The sequence below is a fragment of the Aotus nancymaae genome, unplaced genomic scaffold, assembly GCF_030222135.1.
Source record: "Aotus nancymaae isolate 86718 unplaced genomic scaffold, 86718_ANA_hifiasm-v0.15.2.pri h1tg000108l, whole genome shotgun sequence".
Lineage (NCBI taxonomy): Eukaryota > Metazoa > Chordata > Mammalia > Primates > Aotidae > Aotus > Aotus nancymaae.
The window spans coordinates 34,802,198-34,816,104 of record NW_026988523.1 but is presented as its reverse complement, the minus strand read 5'-3'; the positions used below and the strand labels follow the sequence as shown (position 1 = coordinate 34,816,104).

Genomic DNA, 13,907 nt, shown 5'->3' with positions numbered 1-13,907 from the left:
GACTCACACCTGTAATTCTAACACTTTGGAAAGCCGAGATGGGAAGATTGCTTGAGCCCAGGAGTTTGAGACCAGCCTAGGCAACATAGGAAGACCTTTTGTCTACAAAAAATATTGAAAATTAGCTAGGCATAGTGGTGCACACCTGTAGTCTAAGCTACTTGGGAGGCTGAGGTGAGAGGATCCCTCGAGCCCAGGAGGTCAAAGCTGTAGTGAAATGTGATTGCACCAGTGTACTCTAGCCTGTGCCACAGAATGAGACCCTTTCTCTAAAAAGAAAAAAAAGAGGGCCGGGCGCTGTGGCTCACGCCTGTAATTCCAGCACTTTGGGAGGCTGAGGCAGGTGAATCACTTGAAGTCAGGAGTTCGAGACCAGCCTGGTCAACATGGTGAAACCCTGTCTCTATTAAAAACACAAAAAATTAGCCAGGCGTGGTGGCAGGTGCCTGTATAGTCTCTGCTTTTCAGGAGGCTGAAGCAGGAAAATCACTTGAACCCAGGAGGCGGACGCTGCAGTAAATGGAGATTACACCACCGCACTAAAGCCTGGGTGGCAGAGTAAAACTCCCATCTCAAAAAATAAAAAAGTCAAGATAAAAGGAGAAGCATGTTCTGCCAACCAAGAAGTAGTAGACAAGTTCCGAGATGCTATTAAGAAAATCATTAGTGGCCAGGCCCAGTGGCTTACATCTGTAATTCCAGCACTTTGGGAGGCTGAGGTCAGGAGTTCAAGAGCAGCCTGGCCAACATGGTGAAACCCTGTCTCTACTAAAAGTACAAAAAGTGGAAGAGCATGGTGGCACACACCTGTAATCCCAGTTATCGGGAGGCCGAGGCAGGAGAATCACTTGAACCCAGGAGGCAGAGCCGAGATCGCCATTGCACTCCAGCCTGGGCAATACAGTGAGACTCTGTTTTGGCGGGGGGTAGGGGTGGAAATTATTAGCAAGAAAGGATATTCCTGAACAGACTTTGAATGCAGACACAAGTACTTTGTTCTGGAAGGAAGATATACAAATGATTAATAAACACATGGGAAGATACTCAACATCACTAATCATTAGGGCAGCGCAAACCCAAACTACAAGGAGATACTACTTCATACCCATTGCCAGAGGTAATATTAATTATTTTTTGAAGAACAGAAAGTGAGCTGGGCATGGTGACTCACACCTGTAATCCCAACACTTTGGGAGGCCGAGGCAGGTGGATCACTTGAGGTCAAGAGTTCAACACCAGCCAGATCAACATGGTGAAACCTGTCTATACTAAATATAGAAAAAAAATTAGCCAGGCGTTGTGACTGGTGCCTGTAATCCCAGCACTTTGGGAGGACGAGGTCAGGTGATCGAGACCATCCTGATCAACATGGTGAAACCCCGTCTCTACTAAAAATACAAAAATTAGCTGGGCATGGTGGCGCATGCCTGTAGGCCCAGCTACTCAGGAAGCTGAGTTCAGAGAATGGCTTAAACCTGGGAGGCTGAGGCTACAGTGAGACAAGATTGCTGTACTCCAGCAGCCTGGGTGACAGAGACTCTATCTCGAAAAAAAAGGACCGAAAGTAACAAGTATTAAGGAAGATGTGGAGGAATTAGAACTCTGAAGAACAGGTGAAGAGTTGCAGAGCTGTGGAAAATCCTGTGGCAGTTTATCAAAAAATTAAACATTGCATTACCACATGACTCAGCAATTCTGCTTTTAGGTATATATCCAGCAGAATTCAAAACAAGGATTTGAACAGATACTTACATAGTAATGTTCATACAGCATTTTTTACAATAGCCAAAATGTGAAAAACATCTCAAATGTCCATTGACGAATGGATAAACAAAATATGCTATATACATGCAATGAAATATTATTCAGTCTTTAAAAGGCTGTATCAAATTCTGATACATGCTATGACATAGATATAAGTGAAGTAAGCCTGCCAGGTGCCATGGCTCACGCCTGTAAGTACAACACTTTGGGAGGCCCAGGTGGATGGATCACTTGAGATCAGGTATTCGACACTAGCCTGGCCAATGCGGTGAAACCCCCTCTCTACTAAAAGTACAAAAATTGGCCAGGTGGGATGGCTCACACCTGTAATCCCAACACTTTGGAGGCCAAGGCAGATGGATCACGAGGTTGGGAGTTCGAGACCAGCCTGGACAATATGGCGAAACCCTATCTCTACTAAAAATACAAAAATTAGCCCTGTGTGGTGGTGAATACCTGTAATCCCAGCTACTTGTGAGACTGAGGTAGGAGAATTGCTTCAACTTGGGAGGTGGAGGTTGCAGTGAGCCAAGATTGTGCCATTGCACTCCAGCCTGGGCGACAAGAGCAAGACACTATCTCAAAACAAACAAAATAAAATTAGCTGGGTGTGGTGATACACCACTGTAATTCCAGTAATTCTAGCTACTTGGGAGACTGAGGCAGGAGAATTGCTTGAACCCAGGAGGCAGAGGTTGCAGCGAGCCAAGATTGCACCACTGCACTCCAGCCTGGGTGACAGAATGAGACTCTGACCCCCCAAAAAAGCAAAGTAAGCCAGACAAATGGACATATATTGTACAATTCCACCAGCATGAGGAACCTGAAATAGACAAATTCATACAGGCAGGAAGTAGAATATTGGTTATTAGGGGTTGGAGAGAGCATGGAATAGAGTTTTTCTTTAATAGGGTCAGTTATACTGTCTGGGAAAGATGTGGAGAAGGATGGATACTGGTGATGGTTGTACAATGTGAAGGTACTTTCATGTCACTGTCCAGAACAATAAAAAATGGTTTAAAAGGTAAATATTATGGTATGTGTATTTTACCACAATTTTTTTTAAAAAAAATTAGTCTTATGTGTGTCCATTTCTACATTTATTTTCTGTAGCTAGTATCACATTGTCCTGATTACATAACTTTGCAGTAAGTCTTGAAATTAGATAAGTCCTCCAATTTTTTTCTAGTTTTTGCCTTTCCATAGCAATTGTGAATTATCTTGGCATTTTCTGAAAAACAAAACAAAACTCTATTGGTACTTGAGATTGTGTTAAATCTATATATCAGTTTGGGGAAAATTGTAATCCCCAACTTTTTTTTTTAAAGACACAGAGTTTTGCTCTATTGCCCAGGCTGGAGTGCAATGACTTAGTGCAGCCTTGACCTGGGTTTTTACACAGTCTTCCCAGTTCAGCCTCTTGAATAGCTGGGGGAAGTATAAGCCACCACCCCTGGCTAGTTTTTAAATTTTTTTGCAAAGATGGGGCCTATTAACTGATCCTCCTACCTCAGCCTCCCAAAGTGTAGGGCTTACAGGTGAAAGCTGCCAAGCCTGGCCAGAAATTGTCATCTACTGATACTCAGTGTTTCATTCCATGGATGGGGCATATACTCCATTTATTTTAGGTTATCTTTGATTTTTTTTTTTTTTTTGAGAGGGAGTCTTGCTCTGTCGCCTAGGCTGAAGTGCAGTGACGCGATCTTGGCTTACTACAACCTCCACTGCCCAGGTTCAAACGATTCTCCTGCATCAGCCTCCCTAGTAGCTGAGATTACAGGTGCCTGCCACCATAGTTGGCTAATTTTTATATTTTAGAGACGGGGTTTCACCATGTTGTCAAGGCTGGTCTCAAACTCCTGACCGCGAGTGATCCACCTGCCTCAGCCTCCCAGAGTGCTGGGATTATAGGCATGAGCCACTATGCCCAGCCATTTTTTTTTATTCATTGTTTTGTTTCCACTCTTAGGTACTGCATATATATTCGGTTAGATTTATATTTTGGTTTTCTTTTAAATTTATACTTTATTATATTTATAAATTTATAAATCAATTATATTTCTGTATTATTTTGTTTGATTTATATCGAAGCATTTAATTCTTTTCTTGGTTTTTGTTTTGTTTTGTTTTGGTTTGATTTTTTGAGACAGAGTCTCATTCTGTTGCCCAGGCTGGAGTGCAGTGCTGCGATCTTGGCTCACTGCAACCTCCACCTCCTGTGTTCAGGCAATTCTGCTTCAGCCTCCCGAGGAGCTGGATTACAGGTGCGTGCCACCACACCCTGCTAATTTTTTTTATTTTTAGTAGAGACAGGCTTTCACCATGTTGACCAGACTGGTCTCAAATTCCTAACCTCATATGATCTGCCCTCCTCGCCTCCCACAGTGTTGGGATTACAGGAGTGGGCAACCCCACCTGGCCACTTTTCTACTATTGTAAGTAGCATTGTTTAGTTTTGATTTCCATTTTCTCGTTGATAGAAATACAGTTGAATTTGTCCTTGGGTTCTGCAACATTGCTGTGTAATTCACTAATTATAGTAGTTTCTCTTTTGTAGAGTCTTTGGGTGTTTTTATATAGACATTCATGTAATGTGTGAGTAGAGATAGTTCTTCCTTTTCAATATTGTTTTTGTTTTCTTGCCTTTTTGCAGTGGCTAGGACCTTTATTATTATACTGAACATATATGATGAAAGCATATATTTTCCTTGTCCTTGATAACAGGGAAACTTTATACACATTAACCTGTACACGTGAGGCAAAACAAATATCTGGCAAACTTCCTGCCTTGTTATTGCCAGTATGTTTGCTTATGTTTATTTTATAGATAATTTCCAGAGTTTTTAGTTGTACTTAGCGAAATGAGAGGTAGATGTGTATCTGTTCCATTTTTTTCTGGAACAAGAATCACCTTTATTATTTTCTAAGTAAAATGCTTTGTTTTAAAATATGGAACACTTCACTGGGTGTGGTGGATCACAAGGTCAGGAGATTGAAACCATCCTGGCCAACATGGTGAAACCCCGTCTGTACTAAAAATAGAAAAACTAGCTGGGTGTGGTGGCATGTGCCGTAATCCCAGCTACGCAGAAGGCTGAGGCATGAAAATGACTTGAACCCTGGAGGTGGAGGTTTCAGTGAGCTGAAATTATACTACTGCACTTCAGCCTGGATGATAGAGCCAGACTCCGTCTAAAGAAAAAAAAAGAGGGCCATGCTAATCTCTGTATTGTTCCAGTTTTAGTGTATGTGCTGCTGAATCAAGTACATCTTTTATTTTTTTAGAGATGTTTTTGTTTGATTTATATTTATATTTTGATAAGCTTCCCCATTTCCTCTTTTAGCACTCTTAGATGTCATTACATCTGGCTTGTGTTGTTTTGGATATGAGATCTAAACTTTTTTTTTAAGAAACAGGTCTCACTATGTTGCCCAGGCTGGTCTTGAACTCCTGGACTCCAGCAGTACTCCCACCTGAGTCTCACAAAGTGCTGGGATTACAAGCGTGAGCCACTGTGTTCAGCCTCTAAACTCATTTTTATACCCCTTTTTATAATATGTAATTTTTCTTTAGCTTCTTTTGTTTTCTTCGTCAGTAGTTTTCAGCAAGTATATTATGATATACTGTAGCTTATTTGTTTTATTCAAGTTTATCCTGCCTATGATTTGCTTAGTTTCTTCTAACTTTGAGGTTATACTTTTTATCAATTTGGGAAATTTTTTAGCCATTACTCCCAATTTTTTTCGTTGTGAGTTTTTTATATTATGAATATTACATCATTTTATATCTGGTTTTGTTGTTTTCCTTTACAAGTGTTCAGTTGTTTTGATAGTAAGTTTTCTCCTTTCCTGGGATTCTAAGATTCTATTAGCATTATATTCTCTAGGTAATTGATTCTTTTCTTTATTTTAATCTCTGGATATCAGTTTGTGTTGTTTCTATTGCTAATCTTCAAGTTCACTGATCTCCAGTGTTTTATTTGCTATTAAGTACTCTACAATTTTTCATTTCAGATTTTGTGTTTATCAATTCTCAATATTCCTTTTGTTGTTGTTGTTGTTAAATGTGTTCCTCTCCTCATTATCTTCATATATTCCTCCAAATTTCTGATTTATTCTTGTAGAGTAGTACTTTAAAGTTATTTTCCCTTCTGTCTTTGTGATTTCTATTTCTATTGCTGTTTCTACTGAATGATTTTTCTCCTGGTTGACATTTTCCTGCATTTTGGCATATGTAGGAATTTATTACTGGATGCACCACATAGTGATGTCACATTATGTGTGTCTGGTTTTTGTTGGTTTCCTTTACAAATATTCTATTTTATTTTGGTAGGCACTTAAGTTGCTTATGGATCACTTTGGATTCTCGTGAATATTGTTTTTAAACTAAGCAAGGGCTGATCTTTATTTCAGGGATAGTTAAGCCCTCTAACAGTGGATAACATTACCCTCTGGGCTTGCTGTTTAATGTCCCCTGTTGTTGAACATGTCTTTCTACTTTGCCTAATGGAATCTGAGTGTCTGGCATCATGTGTAAGTTGTATGAATTGCTCAGGTTAGTTTTCTGGTTGGTCTTTGTTCAGCCATATGGAATTGTACCCTTAACATGTACAGCGTAGTGTTCAGCAGTATTCTGAAAGAGACACCCATAGTTAAGATTTCTAGAGTTGTAATTCTCCATAGCTTTTTCCATTTTGATACTCAGTTCCACAAATTCCAGCTATCTCAGTCCCTCTGTAGTCTGATATATCCCTTTTCAACTCATCAGTTTGGTCATACTCTGCTTGATTTCTACTCCTGATCTGCAGTCATTCTTAGAAAGGCAAGGTCGGTCTGGGCATGATGGCTCATGCCTGTAATCTCAGCACTTTGGGAAGCCGAGGCGGGTAGATCACCTGTGGTCAGGGGTTCGAGACCAGCCTGGACAACATGGTGAAACCCCATCTCTACTAAAAATACCAAAAAAATTAGCTGGGTATGGTGGCACGCACCTGTAATCCCAGCTGCTTGGGAGGCTGAGATAGGAGAATTGCTTGAGCCCAGGAGGGAGAGGTTGCAGTAAGCCAAGATCATGCCACTGTAATGCAGCCTAGGAGACAGAGGGAGTCGCCGTCTCACACACACACACTCACACACACACACACACACACACACACACACACGGTTAGGCTGGGTGCAGTGACTCACGCCAGTAATCCCAACACTTCGGGTGAGTGGATCACCTGAGGTTAGGAGTTTGAGCCCAGCCTGGCCAACATGGTGAAACCCCATCTCTACTAAAAATACAAAAATCAGCTGGATGTGGTGACAGGCACTTGTAATCCCAGCTACTCAGGAGGCTGAGGCAGGAGAATCGCTTAAACCTGGGAGGCAGAGGTTGCAATAAGCTGAGTTCATGCCACTTCACTCCAGCCTGAGACAGAGTGAGATTTCATCTCAAAAAATAAATAAAAGAAAAGAAAGCCAAGGTGGTTGTGTGACTCACCACATTTTTTTTTTTTCTGATTTCTCAAGAATCACGGTGCTGCACTAAGTGTTGTCCAGTATCTGATAATTGTTTTTTAAAATTTTCTGTCTCTACTAAAAATACAAAAATTAGGCATGGTGGCAGGCACCTGTAATCCTAGCTACTCGGGAGGCTGAGGCAGGAGAATCACTTGAACCCAGGAGGCGGAGGTTGCAGTGAGCTGAGATTGCACCCCTGCACTCCAGCCTGGGCAACAGAGCGAGACATTGACTCAAAAAATAAAATAAAATAAAATTTTCTCTCAGTATCTAGTAGTTTACCGTATTTCTGTTATCTCTTGTCAGGAGAAGTCTGGTATCAGTTATTTCAGCATGGCCAGATGAGGAAGTCCCCATATCTCTTTTTTTTTTTTTTTTTTTTGAGATGGAGTCTCGCTCTGTTGCCCAGGCTGGAGTGTGGTGGCACAATCTCTGCTCATTGCAGCCTCAAGTGGTTCTCTTGCCTCAGCCTCCCGAGTAGCTGGGACTACAGGCGTGTGCTACCATGCCTGGCTAATTTTTGTGTTTTTAGTTGGGATGGGGTTTCACCATGTTGGCCAGGCTAGTCTCGAACTCCTGACCTCATGATCCGCCCGCCTCTGCCTCCCAAAGTGCTGGGATTACAAGCATGAGCCACCACACTTGGCCTCCACTAATCTTTTTTTAATTGCTGTGCTTTTTTTAAAATAGACAATTATTTGTAGGAAAACATTTTTTTCCACAATAAAATTATCTTTAAACTTCTCTTTCTAGCTTTAATGAAGCACCAGTTGAGATTCCCAGTCCTCCTGAAACCCCAGCTAAACCTCCTGAGCCTGAAAGTACCTTGCAGCCTGTGCTTTCTCTCATCCCAAGGGAAAAGAAGGCCCCACGTCCCCCAAAGAAGAAGTATCAGAAAGCAGGGCTGTATTCTGACGTTTACAAAACTACAGAGTAAGTAGTAGTACCTACTAGCTAACATCCCTTTTTCTTCCACGTTTGAAAGAATACTTTGACTATCAAAAAACAATATAGATCGTTTTGTATTTAATAAGCGTGATGATTGTGTTTTCACGCTCATATATGAGATACGCCTCCCTCAAACTTTGTGTCAAGATCAATACATTACCCTTTCTGATGTGGGGGGAGAAATCAGTACAAAAGTAATAGACTCAAATATCAGTGTTCACTCTACTGTCCTATGTTGTGTGAGACTATTTCTCTTTCTGATCTTTTCTTCTCTCTGCCTTTCTAGATCTAGATTCTAATGATGCTTTTCTTATTAACTTAAACGAAAAATGGTTCTGTGTAACTAAAATGATTTGGTTACTTCATTTTTTATATTGGTGACTTCATTTTTCATTGATTAGATGCTGTGTTCCATGAACTTTGTCAGATGAATAAAATATTTAGCTTGCCTTTTTTTTTTTTTTTTTTTTGAGACAGAGTCTCGCTCTGTCACCAGGCATCAGGCTGGAGTGCAGTGACGCGATCTCGGCTCACTGCAACCTCAGCCTCCCGGGTTCAAGCAATTCTCCTTCCTCAGCCTCCCGAGTGGCTGGGACTACAGGCATGCGCCACTGCCCAGCTAATTTTTGTATTTTTAGTAGAGACAGGCTTTCACCATCTTGGCCAGGATGGTCTCAATCTCTTGACCTCATGATCTGCCCATCTCCGCCTCCCAAAGTGCTGGGATTATAGGCATGAGCCACCATGCTCTAGCTTGCTTTTAAGAACTTCATATTCTCTTGGCAAAGTACAACTTAATAAGCACTGTAATTGAGAATTTTTATTTTTATTTTATTTTTTATTTTTGAGACAAGTCTCTCGCTCTGTCGCCAGTCTGGAGTGCAGTGGCACAATCCCGGCTCACTGCAACTTCCATTTTCTGGTTTCAAACAATTCTCCTGCCTCAGCCTCCGGAGTAGTTGGGACTACAGGCACGCACCACCACGCCGGGCTAACTTTTTGTACTTTTAGTGGAGACGGGGTTTCACCATGTTGGCCAAGATGCTCTCAATCTCTTGACCTGGTGATCCGCCCACCTCAGCCTCCCAAAGTGCTGGGATTACAGGCGTGAGCCACTGCACCTGGCCTCTAATTGAGAATTTTTAAAACACCAAAGGGATAGCAAATTATCATCAATTAAGAAATATTTTCTGGTTGAGTTAGGATTTAGAGGTTTGGTAGTTTACCAAATGGAGAAGGATATTCCAGTTAGAACAGCATGTAAAAAGGCACATTCTAGGATACAAAGATTTTTCACATATCAAAACAACTTAAAAGTTTAGGGCTTCTGAAATGTAGTGGCCTTGTGGTAAATAAGCATTATGTGATAAGGAACATGTAACCATGGACTTTGAGATATTTAGTTGACTTTAAGATATTTCATTTTTATGTTACTTTGCTATAGGAACTCAAAAATGAGTTTGGGGGGATGGATGTAAAAAGTGTAGGTTTGTTTAAGAGAATTCTGTCAGCAGGGTAGAAAATGAATGAATTACTAGTGGCAAAACTCTCACAGTTTCTATCAAAAAGTTTTGAATATCTGAACTTAGACAAAAAGAAGAATAAAATTGAAAGAGGAAACCTTACGTTTTAGAAATACATCTGATTTGGTGTTGTTAATGTAATTGACATGTAAGCCATACCACTTATTTTGCATGTAAAAGATTTTTTATTGATTTGTCACTGAGGTAGGTATCACAAAATTTGTATACTCTGTATGTGCCTCTTAGACTTTAAATAGATAGGCACTTACTATTTTTTTGATTTCAGGGAGGTGGTTAAGTATGTAATTCAAAATTCATAATGGTACCTTCACAATGTCTTCAGAGACCTAGGTTCCTTTTTTTCCTTCTATCTCAGAACTAATCATACATTCCTAAGATTCCCTCATGTTCCAACATAGCTACTAGAGTTCAGCCATGAGATGTTTGTTATAGATAGAAAAGAGGGAGAGGAGGAAAAGCATGCTCCTTCTTTGTAAGAAAAATTCAAACTTACCTGTATATAAATTGGCTAGACTTTAAGTTGTGTAGCTACACTTTAGCCGTAAGACAGGCTGGCAAAATAATGGTCATTACTCTAGATGATAATAGCTGTTAAGGAAAAAAAATCGCCCTAAAAATAAAAATAAAATAATAAAAAGATAAAAAAATTTTAAAAAAAGATAAAATGAATGAGCCGATGGAGTTAATAACAGTTGGCCCTTTTTTAAAAAAGAAAAAAATCAGCATTCTGTCAGTAGAAATGAGAAAGTGGAAATACACTTTGGGACACATCTAATTCAGTCATAATTTTGGAACAGTGTCTTTGCTAAATAGAGCAGAAATATATTTCAGATTTTCTGCTAAATAAAATTCAAGTTTTATTTCTTGCTTAGGGAAAACCTCTTAGACTGTGGTTTTCCTCTGCTCTCATATCACAATAATAATCAACTAAGAAATCTGTAAGAGCAAACTGCTGGTTGAAAAAAAAAACAAAAAAACATTTTTTTAAATAGAATTTTGAAAACCACCCACAGAAGACTTCTGTAACTAAAATCATGGGGCGTTTCCCATACACCAAGCAAGAGGCACCACCTGGATGTCCTCCAATTCAATTCTGACACTGTTTACCTTGATATAGTGTCAGATCCTATAGGTTGGGTGCTCAGTTCGTAAGACCACTACCCTCCATTCAGACCTGACACAAATCTGAGTCTCCAGAACTTTTGACTAACCAGCTTCAAGTTGGGGTTTGCACATCCTCCTCTTTGGGTTTGATTAATTTGCTGGAATGCCTCACAAAACTCAAGGAAACATGTTTTACTGGTTTATCATAAAGGGTATAACAAAAGATATAGATGAAGAGATATATTGGTGAAGGAGCATGGGGCTTTCATCCCTCCTTCAGCACACCACCCTCCAGGAACCTCCACATGTTCAGCTATTTAGAAACTCTCCGAACCTCTCTTTTCAGTTTGACTTTTTGTGTTTTTGTTTGTTTGCGGGTTTTTGTTTTGTTTTGTTTTGTTTTTTGAGATGTTTCTCTCTTCTCAACCAGGCTAGAGTGCAGTGGCACAGTCTCAGCTCACTGCAGCCTCTGCCTCCCAGTTTAAGTGATTCCTCCTGCCTCAGCATTTTGGGAGGCTGGAGCTGGAGGATTGCTTGAGCCCAGGAGTTATTGCCCAGGAGACCAACCTGGGCAACATAACAAGAACTTGTCTCTACTAAAAATATAAAAATTTAGGCTGGGTGCAGTGGCTCATGCCTGTAATCCCAACACTTTGGGAGGCTGAGGTGGGCAGACTACTTGAGGTCAGGAATTCAAGACTAGTCAGGCCAGTATGACGAAACCCTATTTTCTGCTAAAAATACAAAAATTAGCCAGATGTAGTGGCTTAAAAAAAAAAAATTTTTTTTTTTAATTCACCAGGTGTGGTAGAGACACCTATAGTCCCAGCTACTTGTGAGACTGAGGTAGGCAGATCACTTGAGCGCACAGATCCGAGACTGCAGTGAGTTGTGTTTGTGCCACTGCACTCTAGTCTAAGTGACAAGCCTTTTTTTTTTTTTTTTTTGAGATGAAGTCTCACTCCGTGGCCCAGGCTGAAGTGCAATGACATGATCTCGGCTCACTGCAACCTCCACCTCTCAGGTTCAAGCCATTCTCCTGCCTCAGCCTGCTAAGTAACTGAGCTTACAGGCACACGCCATCACGCCTGGCTAATTTGTGTTTTTAGTAGAGACGGTGTTTCACCATGTTGACCAGGATGGTTTCAAACTCCTGATCTTGTCATCTGCCTACCTCAGCCTTCCAAAGTGCTGGAATTACAGACGTGAGCCACCATGGCCGGTCAACAAAGCTTTTTTTTGAAGCCATGTCTCAAAAAAAGAAAGAAAGAGAAAATAATATCAGCATTTTTACAGCTTGAACATAATGTTAGAAATTATTTAATCCATTTTCCATAAGGCCTAGAGAAGTAAATTTTGTTTATGATGACAATTACCTTCCCTGATAATACTGATTTTTTTTCAGTTGTATCTTGAGAATACTTAAACCTACAGAAAAATTTTAAAAATTGCAAATGAACACACATATATTCTAACCTAGATTTGTTATTTATCAGTATTGTATCACAGTTGCTTTATCTTAATTTTATTATTCATTTATTTGAAAATATACTGCAGATATTTAGTACCTCTTAGATTTTAGTAATTACCACCTAAGAACTAGAATATTCTTCTATCTAATCAGAATACTGTTGTTAATACCTATGAAAATAAGCAGGCCATGTGCAGTGGCTCATGCCTGCAATCTCAGCATTTGGAAGGTCAAAACAGGAAGATCACTTGATCCCACGAGATCAAGACCAGCCTGGGCAAGATGGCAAGGCCCCATCTCCACAAAAATTTTTTTTTTATTTTGGCTGAGAGTAGTGGCACATGCCTATAGACCAGCTATTTGGGAGGTCAAGATGAAAAGATCACTTGAGCACAAAAGTTTGAGGGAGCAGTGAGGCATGATTCCACCATGGCAACCCAGCTACAGCAGCAAAATGAGACCCTGTCTCTAAAAAATAAAAATAAAAAGCAAAATGAGCAAGAATTTTGTTAAAGTTATCTAACACGTATCCATTTTATATCATTTTTATATTTTTCTTATTTTCCTAGACATTGTCATTTATAGCAGTTTATTTTGCTTTGTTTTAATCTAGGATCCAAACAAATATCACACATTTTACGTGATTTTTATGTATATTCTTTTAATCTAGCATGTTCTCTCATTTGTTTTTCATGAGATTGACCACTGGGCCGGGCACAGTGGCAAATCCCAGACCTTGGAAGGCCAAGGCGGGTGAATCACGAAGTCAAGAGATCGAACCCATCCTGGGCAACATGGTGAAACCCTGTCTCTACTGAAAAAAAAAAAAAAAAAAAAAAAATTAGCCGGGCTTGGTGGTGCGTGCCTGTAGTCCCAGCTACTTGGGAGGCTGAGGCAGGAGAATTACTTCAAACTGGAAAATGGAAGTTGCAGTAAACCAGGATCGTGCCACTGCACTCCAGCCTGGCGATAGAGTGAGACTATCTCAAAAAAAAAAAAAAAAGAAAAAAGAAAAAGATTGACCACTGGGCACAGTGGCTCACACCTGTAATCCCAGCACTTTGGGAGGTTGAAGCGGGCAGATCACCTGAAGTTAGGCGTTTGAGACCAACCTGGCCAATATGGGGAAAGCCCATCTGTACCATAAATACAAAAATTAGCCGGGCATGGTGGCAGGTGCCAGTAATCCCAGCTACTGGGGAGGCTGAGGCAGGAGAATCACTTGAACCCAGGAGGCAGAGGTTGCAGTGGGTGGAGATTGCACCACCGCACTCCAGCCTGGGCAACAGAGCAATACTCCATCTCAAAAAAAAAAAAAAAAAGAAAGATTGACCTTGTTTTTCGTTTTATTCATTGATTGATTGAGATGGAGTCTTGCTCTGTCGCCCAGGCTGGAATGCAATGGCTTCATCTCGGCCCACTACAACTTCTGCCTCCTGGGCTCAAGCAATTCTCCTGCCTCAACTTCCCGAGTAACTTGGGATTACCCATGCACACTAACACGCCTGGCTAACTTTTGTATTTTTAGTAGAGATGGGATTTCACCATTTTGGCCAGGCTGGACTCAAACT

The 13,907-nt window shown here is 40.5% G+C and overlaps 1 protein-coding gene and 1 non-coding gene across 4 annotated transcripts in view; both read left to right on the top strand.

The window, feature by feature from the left end:
* The window catches only part of ASH1L (ASH1 like histone lysine methyltransferase), a 238,891-nt gene that overhangs the window by 139,186 nt on the left and 85,798 nt on the right, over nt 1-13,907 (top strand). For 2 of the 3 annotated variants that reach the window (XM_021667330.2, XM_012449852.2), the window contains one exon: nt 8,023-8,202. The exons of the other annotated variant lie outside the window; for it this stretch is intronic. In XM_021667330.2, the coding sequence (XP_021523005.1) occupies nt 8,023-8,202 (180 nt within the window). The remainder of the gene's footprint in view (nt 1-8,022; nt 8,203-13,907) is intronic. 3 annotated transcript variants of the gene reach the window in all.
* On the top strand, nt 8,284-8,388 carry LOC135272391 (small nucleolar RNA U13). Its single transcript, XR_010340545.1, has one exon. It is a non-coding gene; the product is annotated as a small nucleolar RNA U13 (small nucleolar RNA).